This window comes from Labrus bergylta, chromosome 10, assembly GCF_963930695.1.
Source record: "Labrus bergylta chromosome 10, fLabBer1.1, whole genome shotgun sequence".
Lineage (NCBI taxonomy): Eukaryota > Metazoa > Chordata > Actinopteri > Labriformes > Labridae > Labrus > Labrus bergylta.
In genome coordinates, this window is record NC_089204.1 from 18,794,419 (window position 1) to 18,806,795 (window position 12,377).

General features: G+C 39.8%; 1 protein-coding gene across 4 annotated transcripts in view; it reads right to left on the minus strand.

Annotated features, from left to right (window-relative positions):
- The window catches only part of phactr2 (phosphatase and actin regulator 2), a 45,179-nt gene that overhangs the window by 9,205 nt on the left and 23,597 nt on the right, over window positions 1–12,377 (minus strand). For 3 of the 4 annotated variants that reach the window (XM_065959494.1, XM_065959496.1, XM_065959495.1), the window contains exons 2-9: window positions 10,402–10,584; window positions 8,663–8,737; window positions 8,099–8,239; window positions 6,524–6,763; window positions 4,038–4,590; window positions 2,741–2,916; window positions 1,855–2,011; window positions 1,444–1,499 (exon numbers count right to left, since the gene is read on the minus strand). In XM_065959494.1, coding sequence (XP_065815566.1) covers window positions 1,444–1,499; window positions 1,855–2,011; window positions 2,741–2,916; window positions 4,038–4,590; window positions 6,524–6,763; window positions 8,099–8,239; window positions 8,663–8,737; window positions 10,402–10,584 — 1,581 coding nt within the window. The remainder of the gene's footprint in view (window positions 1–1,443; window positions 1,500–1,854; window positions 2,012–2,740; window positions 2,917–4,037; window positions 4,591–6,523; window positions 6,764–8,098; window positions 8,240–8,662; window positions 8,738–10,401; window positions 10,585–12,377) is intronic. The other variant, XM_020643043.3, reaches the window with a different exon arrangement.

The following is a 12,377-nucleotide window of genomic DNA, read 5'->3' on the forward strand; positions in this document are numbered from 1 at the left end:
CATGGTCATTGTGGATACACCGAGAGGACATAAAGGATGATATCAGAGTCTGAATTTTAATTTCCTGTTTTGAAAAACAATCATAGACTGTTTGCTCCTTTTTTTCTCATTAGCATAAAGCAACAACTCATTAGTGGAAGAAATTGCTGTTTGAATTGCTTCATTGAGGCCAAGAGTAAAACCGTTTTGAAATTATAATACCTCCAGCTTAAATGCTCTTTTTAAGTCTCTCTGGGCAAACAATGTAAGCTGGCAAACCCTTCAACTGATTAAAGCCCTGCTTGGTAGCATAGAGTACAGTTTGTATTGTCTAAAACAAATTATAGACAATAAGAAGTACATACAATACTAGTGTGTGTGTACTCAGCACATCAATAATGTAGGCAGCAAGTGAGAAAAGAAAAATCAAAAATTGATTATGAAGACAATTTTGAGGCAGTCAGTAAATTCAACTAAATGAGATCACATTAGTTGAGTGAATGAAACCCGGCACTTCTAATAAAAGGTGACTCATGATTTAGACGGACACATCTGTCTCATCAAACTGATTGAAGAGACACATCTGGACATCTGTTGGTTACACCAATGAAGACCAGACAGCTGGAACACCACAAAAACCAAGAAACATCTATCACTTAATTATAATCTATGTTCAAACTCTAAATGAGTTACGATTTAAAATGAGCTTGTTTACAGCTTCACAAAAGAGAAAGCCTGAATGTTTGAGTCTATTTTTCCCTGGGGAAAAACACTGACTGAAGCCTTATGAACTATTCAGCAGCACTAATAAACGGCTAAAGTACTGAAGCAATTTATTTTGGGTGGGTCTTGTAGAGCTTTTCACTGACATTTACATGACAAGGCCATAACACAGTGTAAACTTGGCTAACAGGTATAGGAGCTTGTTGGACATCCTGTTCTGAAACCATTGAATGAATGTGGAGTTGGACCAATGCCTTAACAGCACAACAACTGCCTTCTGCAGATTTGTTGGCTAAAGTTCTGGCTGCAATACCTGATATCAATAATTAGAAAGAAGGGGGTGCATAATCAACTAATGGATTAAAATGACAGGTACATGCTTTTCTGTTAAAGTAAGGTAGGTGTAAATAGTCTGATGATGGATATTCTCATACAAGTGTTACTGTCTGTTTATTCAAATATTCAAATATATTTTTATACCAGTTTGTATTATTATTTCACATTTCTGCTCTTCTGTGTAATTCTTTGTAATCAGTTCTTGGCTTTGTTTCATTTTTTCCTTACTTGTTCAAGCGGTTTAAAAGAAAAAAGAACTTCCCTAAGGGGCTTAGGCTAAAGTTGTACAGAAATCTCTTAGTGAAAAAAGAAAATGCTATTTCTATTTATGTTCTGAACATCATGACAACAATAAATCCCTTCTCCTCTCAGTGTATAGAGTAATAGAACATTTCAGGGACTCACGCTTGAGGATGTTTCTCTGCTCCAGCTCCTCCGTGCTGGGTCTCTGGCTCAGACGCCTGAACAGAAAAGAAACTGTTCTCATACGTTCGCTAACAAGGAGCAGGTAAGAAATTCATTTGAAATGTCACTACCAGAAAAAACAGGAGTTATCACAGTTATGATCATTTAACACCTTTTTTTTCTCTTATTAATCCAAAGGCTTCTTGCTAAAAGCAGTTCTGTCTTATTGTGAAAAGGCCAAGAAAAAAACTTCAGCCAACTTAATCATCTGTGCCAGTACACCACCCACAACGACACCAAAAAAAAAAACTCATTAAAAAAAACCCTGTTATGAACCCCCAATTCTGCCAAATCTATGGTGGAAATTTGCACCTTACACCATTTCACACTACACTGTGGGTTTGTGTGTACCTGACCAGTTTGCTGCCTATCTGCTGGCGGAGCTCGTGTCTCTCCGTCTCCGAGCTTCGCGGCAGAATGTTTTTCTCCTCCAGCTCCCTCTTGCTGGGTCTGTTCCCCAGTTTGATGTTCAGGGTGTCTCGCCGGCGGATCTTTATGGCCAGAGCGCCTGAAACAAAGAAAGAACAGGGAGAAGTAGTCAGGGGCTTTTCCCATCCTGTTCAACTTGGAGATTAGGCGCGGAACATAACTAGAACCAGGGAGATACGACCTCATGAAGAGAAAAGTTCATTTTTCATGTTCCATGTGTAATAGGCACCTCCGTTTGCGTAGTGGTGTGCGGGATGAACCGGATGTGCTCGGTTCATTTATACTCACTACTTGACTGTCAAGTGATTGGCCACCCCAAAATGCTTGTGCAACAGCAAAATCCTGACTTACTATTCTTGCTGTTTTGCTACAGGCTGTATGTAGCTCTGCACTTCATTTTGGCACATTAAGAGTATATATACATTTTATAAGTCAATACAAGTATTTTTTTTTATAAAAGAGGCTCTGATTTATAAAGAGTAATCACAGCCTACACTGTCATTAATTACAGTTACAAAAATGTAATTGATTGACAGCACTGGTTAAAGGTGAACTTTTTTAAACCTTTACAAGTCATTTGATTTGGCCCAATTTTGGTGACCAATCAAATCAACATATCAAAGACTTTCTCTGCAAAGTTAACTTAAATTATGCAAAGCACAATACTTCACAAACATTTTTTAAAGAACTGCCTGAAAAAGCTTCACTGTATTGTTCATAAAAAAATGATGTTCTTCATATAATATATTCTCTTTTCCTCCTGAGTATCTTGAACATTGTTGGATGTAATACGGAATTAAGGCCTTACTGTTTGTGTACTCATCATCCTCCTCTTCCTCCTCCTCATCGCGGTACAGGATTGGTCCATCAGAGTCAGAGTCACTAGTTGTGCTGTCTCTCGGCCTATCGGGGATCACTGTCACCTCGGGCTGCTCCATGTTGACACTCAGGCCTGCTGGTTTTTCAGCTTGGCGCACGGCAGACCTGCAGGAAATAAACAATAAACAACGTTTTTATGTTATAGCAGACAACTTATAAAATCATAGATTCAATTATGGCTTGAAAACTTTTTATTTTTTTTATAAATTAGGGTTGCCAACTTTTCATAAAGCATAACATATTTAGTTTGGAGCTCAGTGCCACAGTCGTGTGGGTATAATGTGTGAATGTAGTGTATAAGCAAAAAATGCTTGATCTGTAGTTTCACTAAAACTGTATTATTATGCAAGTTTATATTAATAACCCTCCCCCCCATCTGAGAATACTTGAGATGTTTTTATAGAGATATTGAATGAAACCAGTATCAAAAGAGTCACATTCTGTCAGTAGGTAACCTAAAGATAAAAATTCGGTTATTATAGTGGAAATAAATTATTCCACTCTCAACTTGGGACCCTTTGTAGCCCCCCTTATTGACCCCTGACTGTCCATGGATTCTGATTTGAGAACCACTCCAAAAAGCTTTAAATTAATTTAAAGGTCAGAGTCATAAAAGAAAAACTGCACAAAAAAGGTTTTGAAATAAAAGGCTTCCCACTGCCCCTCACAGCTTCAAGCAGTTTATGTCTCATAAAAGGAACCTTTTGCTAGCATGGCCTTCTTGTGGATCTCTGTAGCAGCCTGCTGTGTTAGTCTCACCTCTTTCCCCGATTGAAAATTCCAGAGGGCATCAAGTGCTTAACCCAGGTCTTCTTTGCTCCCCATTGCTTGCTGTAGCTGCAAAGTTTTTCTTTTTTTGTATCCACACTTGTGCACCACAGGGCGCCTGAACAACAACCATCAATGAACAAATCTTACTTCAGCACTTCTGATGCTGTATGTACATCTGACGCAAGAAAGAGGGGCTGTGATTGGACAATAGGTGTCACTTGACGGTTGTGATCAGTGCATGATATGGCTTCTGGCCGTGCCTGATGATCTCATCTAGGATCAGTACAGTGTCATCTAATGATTACATGAAAGTAATGTCACCTCAGGACAAAGGGTGTCCCCAAAAATCAATTCAGTTTGTAATACGGGACGTCCTGGCTATTACAGGATGGTTGGCAACCCTAATCATAGTGCGTCTCCTGCAAGACTACTGTGTAGGTAACAACATTTCTTACCTTGGGCCATTCTCCACAACAGACTCTGCGTCCCCTTTCTTCTTTTCTTCTTCTCCTCCCTCTCCCCCTGTTCTCCTCTCTGTCTCCTCCTTTGAGCAGCTGTCGTTCTCTCCCTCTGTAAAGGAGGTGTCCTCTGTAGCAGAGTTGATGTGGGGAGTCTGGACCGTGGCTTCAGGAGCCTTATCTTTGTGGGTCTCCTCAGTTGAAGTAGAGGCATTGGGAGTAGATTTAGTCTCAGGACCAGGTTGAGAAGCAGCCTGAGTCCCCCCTGTCTCACTGCCTGAGGCTTTAGATGAACCAGCTGTCTTGCTATCTGAGGAAAGAGGGGAGGATTTTAACTCTCCAGGCTGGCTAGGAGTCTCTGCAGAGGCCTTTTGAGGTACTGAGGAAGACGTGGGAGTGTCTGATTTCCGGCTGGTCCTTCCATCCGTCCCAGCAGCATGTGCTGCAGCGTCTTTAGACACACGAGAACGAGGGGTGGAGTTGGAGGTGGAAGTCAAGACAGGGGTCGTTTTTGTTGTGGATCCTGTTTTCTTTGGATGGGATGATTTGACTGAGAAAAATAAAAAGAGAAGGGATAGATTCAAAATTGAAAATTCTTCCATCTTTAAGCTGGTTCACTCCCATAGTCAGAGAAATGCAGTTTATACGAAATGAAAAGGTTTTCTATGAGTGTACATGCGGTCCGCTTTAAACTCATCATGTCCTAAAATGCATAACTCCTCCCAGTATTACATTTTGGCATCTCATCAGATTTTGTGATTAATAATATTTTAATCTACTTTTTACGAGTATATAGAAGTGTTATTAGATTTTAAAAGAGAAGCTGAATGTTGCTTGGTCAGATGTAAAATAAAACAACATCTTATTTTACTATTCAGACTTAATGACCATATGAGTATCAAACTAAAAGCAGCCTGTAGTCTGAACCCCTGTGGGGGAATCAGAGAAAACGTAGATAAACTTGTGCTGTAGCTAACAATTTATGTGCAGACAGCATGTTAACATAACTAGCCAGGACCACACAGAAATCTAAACAGTCTGAAGTGATATTCACAGAGCGTTTACAGACCATGTGTTTTGTTTGTAACTTTAACACAAGAGGAGAGTTTAGCAGGAAAGCTAATTTTAGAAGCTGCTAAATTGAAAATCTTCTTTCTTCCTGCTTTCATCAATTGTTTCATCAAGGAGGAGTTGTCAGGTCTCGGTAGTTTATATTGAAAACGTATATTCTATGTCTGTTCTACATGTCACGTTTCATGAGATAATGTTTTGATTTGACACGATATGCATGAACAAAAATGAAAAAGATTGAAGACCCAAAGTCTGACAGTCTGCCAGTGGCTGTAAGTTGGTTTGGTTGTATGGAAACTAGTTTTTAATTCAAGCAAAAGGAAGAAAACTGAGTTTTGTTTATTTAATGCAATACAGGTAGCACAATATGATGCTAATAAAGAAGATAAATAGATTTTCCCATTATGTCCACTAGGACTAAAGTAAAGATTGGTTTTATTACTCCTATTAATAACCGTTCTAATCCATTTTGTTACACTCAAATCTATAAATAAACGAGTGAACAGTGAAACTGTCCATCAATATCTCCCATTAGCACAGGGAGAACAAAAAACCTACTACAATCTCTATGTCCTGTTGTTGACCGTCTAATCGTTTGATTCCTAATTTCCAGTACCTATAAGTTTCATTATTCATTTGATATACAGAAATGATTTGAAAATGCTTGCAGCCTTATATTCTAATAAAAGAAAAAAACATATCTAATGTGTGAACCTCACATCTAGAATCAAACTATGCTAATACTGTGTGAAGTAGTCGTTTATGTGTCTCTGAAGTTTCTCTGTGTGCTGGTGGAGGTAGCCTGAGGAATAGCATGGACTTAAAAACGCCCTTTAAAGACCAATGAAACAACTCTTGTCCCACTTTCCCAATAACTGAACATCCATTAAACAGAGGCTTGAAGGCTCGAAGAGACTGCATGAACATCATGCAACATTCAGTCCTCTGTGCTGCTGAGCTTCATCATGCTGCAGGTTAAACAAGTACACAGACGCTGGGTGACGGGTAATGATCATGCCCTGAAATCAACCGTGCAACACTGACCTCAATCACTGTCACATGCACGCTCAACACACCCACACACACTCTGCAGAGCCAGAGGCTGACAAATGAATTTTCACTTCTTTCTCAAAAAACAGAGTGAAATCACCAATTAACACGTTCACAGATACTCACTACTTGACTGTCAATCTCTTCTAATGTTCAAAATATAAAACATGGGGGGAGGAGGGTTGAGCCACTTGACAGGAAAACTGGACTTGACTTAAACTTCACATCAACATGAGGCAAATGTTTACGCTGCAGAGGTCTTAATGTAGAGTTCTCTTTTGCTTTAACTTGTGAAACAGGCATATTTTCCATGCAGGGAGCTCAGGCAGGCAGCATACAGGCTCTAAGCAAGCCGGACTTACCAGTCCCACGACCAGTAGTGTTAGTGCTCCGCGGGTTAGCTTTAGCTTGAGCGGTTGAGCCTGCCTTGCCTGTGGTTTTAGCTGCCTTTTTAGTTCCCGCAGCACCATCTCTGTGCCTGGTTGTGGCTGCAGTGCCACCTGCAGGTTTGGAAGACACGGGCGGAGCGGCACTTTGCTGTTTCTTAGCTTCTCGAAGTCTCGCTTGGTTCAGTCGAGGGAGGGGTTTATTATCACGCCTCGCTGAGCAGATCAGAGGCAGCAGAGGAAAGGCAAGATATTAAGAGTTTAAAACAAAAAAGGTTAAGGATGAATGATGCACAATTTGACATGCAGACAAGCAAAGAAAGAGATATTGATAGATAAGAGGCGGGGTGGAAGGAGATTATGATTGATGATGAGAATAAGAGGCGATGCTTGATCGTGTAGTCTGGAACAGCTTTTTTTAGAACTGTAAAAAGAAGAGTGATGACTGGGGCTGGGGATACAGCATGCAAGTTGTACCCATTAACCTTCCCTGCCCTCCACTGTGAACAGAGTGTGTTCTCCTCCTGCACGTATATGCAGTGTTTGTTCCCCCAGCCGCTCTGTTTATTGACAGATCAACAAACAAATTGCTCCGAGTTCAATGCTAACAGGGTGAGATGAGAACAGCACAACACTTAAGCAGCATCAGACAGGAGAACAGAGGCCTGTCTCCTGAGGCAGAGGGAGAGCATTAGGAAGAGGTTACTGCTCGGTGCAGACTGAGAATGCCTTCTGCAGGCTGATATAATGGGAATATCTATTTGAGCACATTAGACCTGGTCTGGGAACCCAAAGAGGTTCAATGTCAGCCAGAAAACTGCTGCCGATACAAATGCATTTCACTACGCAGGGAAAGGCAATTAACCATTAAAAAAAAAGGCTGCATTTGATTCTACCATTTAAGTATGATGTCACTACAGGGCTACAAGAAGTTCCATACTCCTGAGAAACATGACATTTTTTTACGCTTTGCAATGGGAAGTGTTTGCTTGTTTTTACAACTGTTCAACCAAACAGATTATAAGAACTTGTGAATTAAGAGAATGTGAATGCACCAGGAAGAAAAAAGCCTAGAAAACTGTGAGCAAAGCATTTTGATGCTTGAGGTGCAAAGTATTTTCATGATCAATGATCATAATATAGGAGAGGAAAAGCCTCTTTGTAATTAAGGATTTTTTTTCATCAGCCTTTTGAGAATCCTTATTCGACTTCTTTTCCCACTATACGGTGAACTACAATTTCTACTACTATTTTACTTTCACTTCACAGGATTTCAGCCTCAGTCAAAGTTGTTTTCCCTTTGAATGCAAGTGCTGGTTCAGATATTAAAAACAAGTCACTTCCTGTTTTTGAAACTGAAAGCGTATCACAATTTAGAAAAAAGACTAACCCCTTGAGTTAATTCCTGCTGACGTTTTTATGAAAACAGTAAAGGTGTAACATCCAAAGTTAAAAGCCTGAACTAGTCCAGAGATTCAAAAGTGAAATCTTCAGGTTTCCCCTGACTACAGATCACAGGACGTCATGACACATGATTGATGTAGAAAGTACCTGTTTTGTCCTCAGTGCTGACGGGCCTAGTGGCCTGTTCCTCCAGCGCTGTGTCTGGAGTCTCAATGTCAACTTTGACCTCCTCTGCTGTCTCCGTTGCGGTGGCATGACCATTCAGATTTTCACTGCCGATCGTTTCCTCTAAAAGAGAGAAAAAAATAGTTACACTAATGGAAATCCATGTTTTTTTTTCCAGTTAACATTATGTTTAGTCAAATATTACATTTCTTTTGGATCATGATTGAACTGAAAATACAAAAAGCCAAAGAAACCCATACTGATGGGACAGTTGAACTTAGTGTGGACACGGGAAAAGAAGGAAGAAATGCTCAGTTGATGAAAAAAATAATCAAGGTAGAATCTCTTCAGCTCTCCCCATTGAGTTTATATGTCAGGAAATGTTCTGAGTTGCAATTAAGGCTCCATCATGGGCCACTCGGAGACATTTAGCATTTTACTCCTTTTTTTAATTCCCAGAATAGTGATATTAAAGTCTGAGATTGTGCAGCTGACAAATGGATACGTGGGAAATGAAGAAACACGTGACTGAGTGATCAGACAAACCTTGGTCAGGAATAAGAACTCCTTTCTTGATCAGTTCCTCCCTCGTCTGTCTGGTGGAAATTTTTCTCTCTAAAACTGAAAGATGAACATTAGGTCAGTGTGTGTTTCAGCAGGCACATTTGATATGGTTTTCTTCTATCTCAGTCTAAAAGCATCAGCCATGCATATACACAGACTTCTATGACAGCACTGAACAGGAGCCACTTTGTTCTCCGTATTGCAAAAATCATCACTGCAATCCTCACCATGCACGTGACAGCGCCATGTATGGAGTCATAGAAGAGGAACTAAGCTTAATCTGACACCTTGCTGCTGCAACAAAACAACAGCAGGGTGTCTAACACTATTCTACATATATGATAGTAGGCTGTTTACTGAGTTTTGAAAAGCTTGTAGATTTTTTATCTAATTAAATATCTTAAATTGTATCTATACCGTATTAACTGTGAGGGAAATTGAACTTTTCTGAGACACGCTTTACACACACATTTAAGCCCCAAAGTACAAACAGGACCTTTAGACATGGATTTATGGAGATAGAGGAGGCTGCATAGGTACTGACGCACGAGCTATTAGGGGCTCAGTGCCTTGCTCAAGAGCACCTCGGCAGTACGCTGGGGAGTAAACTGGCATCTTTCCAGCAACAAGTCCCAATTCCAAACCAGGACCTGAACCAGTAAGTAACCATTAGATTCCACACCCAAGTCCCTTCACACTGAGCTACTACCAACCCTCGATCAAAACAACTCGTTTTTGAACACATCCCTATTTGGAATCATTAGAAGCGTTGAGTATCTGTACAACAAACATTTATGGTATTGACGAATTATATTTATGACCCATTATAAAGTACTATTAAAACTGAAAATGTAGTACCAGATGCAGTGCACTATTTGAATGTATATCTGTTTAAAGGCCGGCATATTAGGGCCCACATCTGGTTACTTTATGTTTTAGACACATATAGCCCAACGCAAAGCTTCTATCAGTTTTACACACTATGACAATCAGATGGCAAACAATGCTCCAAACATAGTAAAACATTTTTTATTAATTATTTAATTCTATGAATACAGTGTCAGTTCTTGTATGAAAAATATAGCTCAATGTTTTCAGAGTGTTTCAATGAGTGCATATTGCCTCCCATAGTCACAAAAAAGGCAAACTATAATATTTAGCATGTAACATAGTACTTCACCTTGGAATGAAACAAAATACATAAATATTAGAACAGCAGAAGGTGAAAATTATGAAGATGAAAATGTCAAAAATGTAACCCCAAATGTAGACCATGAGCAGCTGATGCTACTGAGAAAGGAGGAAAGGATTAGCACCCTCAGAGCTCCTGGTGTGATGTGCTGCAGCAGCACCCGACTTCCAAAAAATAAACATCGGAAAAGAAGAACTGGATAAATTGTTTTCTCTCTGCATCTCATCAGTGGCCAAAAAACCAACCCGAGGGACATGAGACTGTGAGGAGAGCATTCAGATAAGAAAGGGAGAGCATACACCTAGCAGCAGTGAAGAAGAGAGTGTCTGCTTTCTGTGTGTACTCCTGTCCTTTCTTATTGTTCAGCCAACACGTTCACAGGAATAAATCAGTGAGAGCTGTAAACAAACTTCACTCTTTTCCTTTTTCAGCTTGGCAGGGAGCAACACCGCTGCTGTTCACACTTCATGTTCAGTATGAAAACATTTGTGAAACCTCGATGTTGTATAGAAAGTAAACACTCACACACCTATTGACAGATCCTGGAACTTGTCGCTTGTCTTCTTCTTCCTCCACTTCCAGGGTTTAAACAGTTTTCCTATTGATGACAGCTTTCCTCGCTGCTGCCGTGATCCTGGGGCATTTTGGGTATTAGAGGCACTTTCCACAGCAACTTCACAGCTTGCAATTGATGCTTTCTCCAACCCATCAACTAGAAGACAGACACAAGAATATATTTAAAACATCAGATCTAAGACATGAACCAACTGCTAAACAAACCATGCACTTCAGCCCTTTTTATCAAATAATAAATAAAGAAGATGATGTTTACTAGTAACAGCTCATCCTTGTTTTAAACGTGTTTGTGGATACTTGGTCGTGATTCATTTCAAACAAAATGATCTATTTAATCACAATGTAAACCAATGAGAAGATCTATAATTTGACGTGTTATTCCATGTTATGCAGGCTAGTGGCAAAATAACAGAATAGACATATAATACACTTACATCATGGTAACTGGACAACAAAAACAGTTGACTAGACAACGCTGCAATTTCCATTGGGTCTAAAACTAAGTTGGGTCTAAGTGGTGACCCATGATTTACTCCAGAGGGTTCACAATGTTAAACATGGAAGGATTAAAAAAAGAATAAATTAAAAACAACATTGTACCCTTTTTCTAGTAAATAACTTTAAGAATTAATGTCTCAATGTGTTGAATAGTCTGAAGAGAACTCATCACAATAAGTGCTTTTTCATATATTTATGGACTCAATGAATCTATAGTATTAAGAATTAATGAAGCAGTGAAAGAAGGCTTGAGACTTATGTAATGGACAATAAAGCAGAATATATTTGCATGAATTATTTGCTTTACTCTATAATTCAGCTTTCTAAGCTAAGCAGTGCTTTGTAAGCACAAAGGTTATGTTTCGTTACAGCACTGGAAGTGTGTCTGCCTGTATTTGTATGACTTGGCCAGATCCATGTCCTTCCACAACTCCTCCCCTTCCTGTTGAAAGGATTAGATGTGCTGCGAACTCTCTGGAAAACTGCAGACGGAGTATGGATGGTGTGTGTGTGCGTGTGCTTGAGTACATTGCCGGAACCGCACAGAGGAAAGAGTGGTGGTGTGCGATTCCTCATATTCAAGAAGTGGAAGGATTTTGTTTTTTCAGCTACATAACATCTACTGCTGAATCACTCAAGCCCTCTGACTGTAGGGACCCTTCTGGGGCTTAAAAGTTTTACAATTTCTGCAGTAAATCTTAGCAGATTAAGACATTTTTTCCAGAGTTTCAGGGGTTGGCACAAAGTGCAGAGTAATTTGAGTTATTCTGGAACTACTGCATTTGCTGGTCTTGTCAGTTACAGTTACAGATGAGCACTATGAGGGTTCACAACAGGTTCCCGTGTTTTTCGAGGGTAAAGAGCTTCTCAAAATTCTGAATTCATACTCTCATAATTCATATTTTTAAATCACTACTCGGATGATTCATTCATTTCCCTCATGCTGCTTATAGTGTCCACTTGAGGCTGGCTGCAGAAGCCGAAGCCGAACAGCAGAAATAAACATGTTTACAGCCTGGTACAAAAAACGAAACTGGTCTGAATGGCGCATGTCTTTATCAGCATACACTGTACAGGGGGTGTACTGACGGGCGTTGGCGCAGTATGTCAGAAAGATGAAGATCTGCCTCGGATCCAGCTCTTAGCCTGTCATTAGGTTGACTGAAAGTAAGGGTGAGACAGCATTTCAAGCAAGGCGACCACTGTCAACAGACTTTGTAAGCCGCCATTAGTAACCAATGGGTGGGGATGTCACTCATGCTTATGCTCCATGTTTATTGACGGTCTATAGAAGCAGCTAATGTTTTTTCTCTTTTCTTTTTTTTAACATAAAAACATATTCCAACATATTTGACAAGGATGATTTGTAAAATTGATGCAGTTCCTCTTTATAACAATCATTTTATTTTTTACGTTCTTTATCTCACTTAA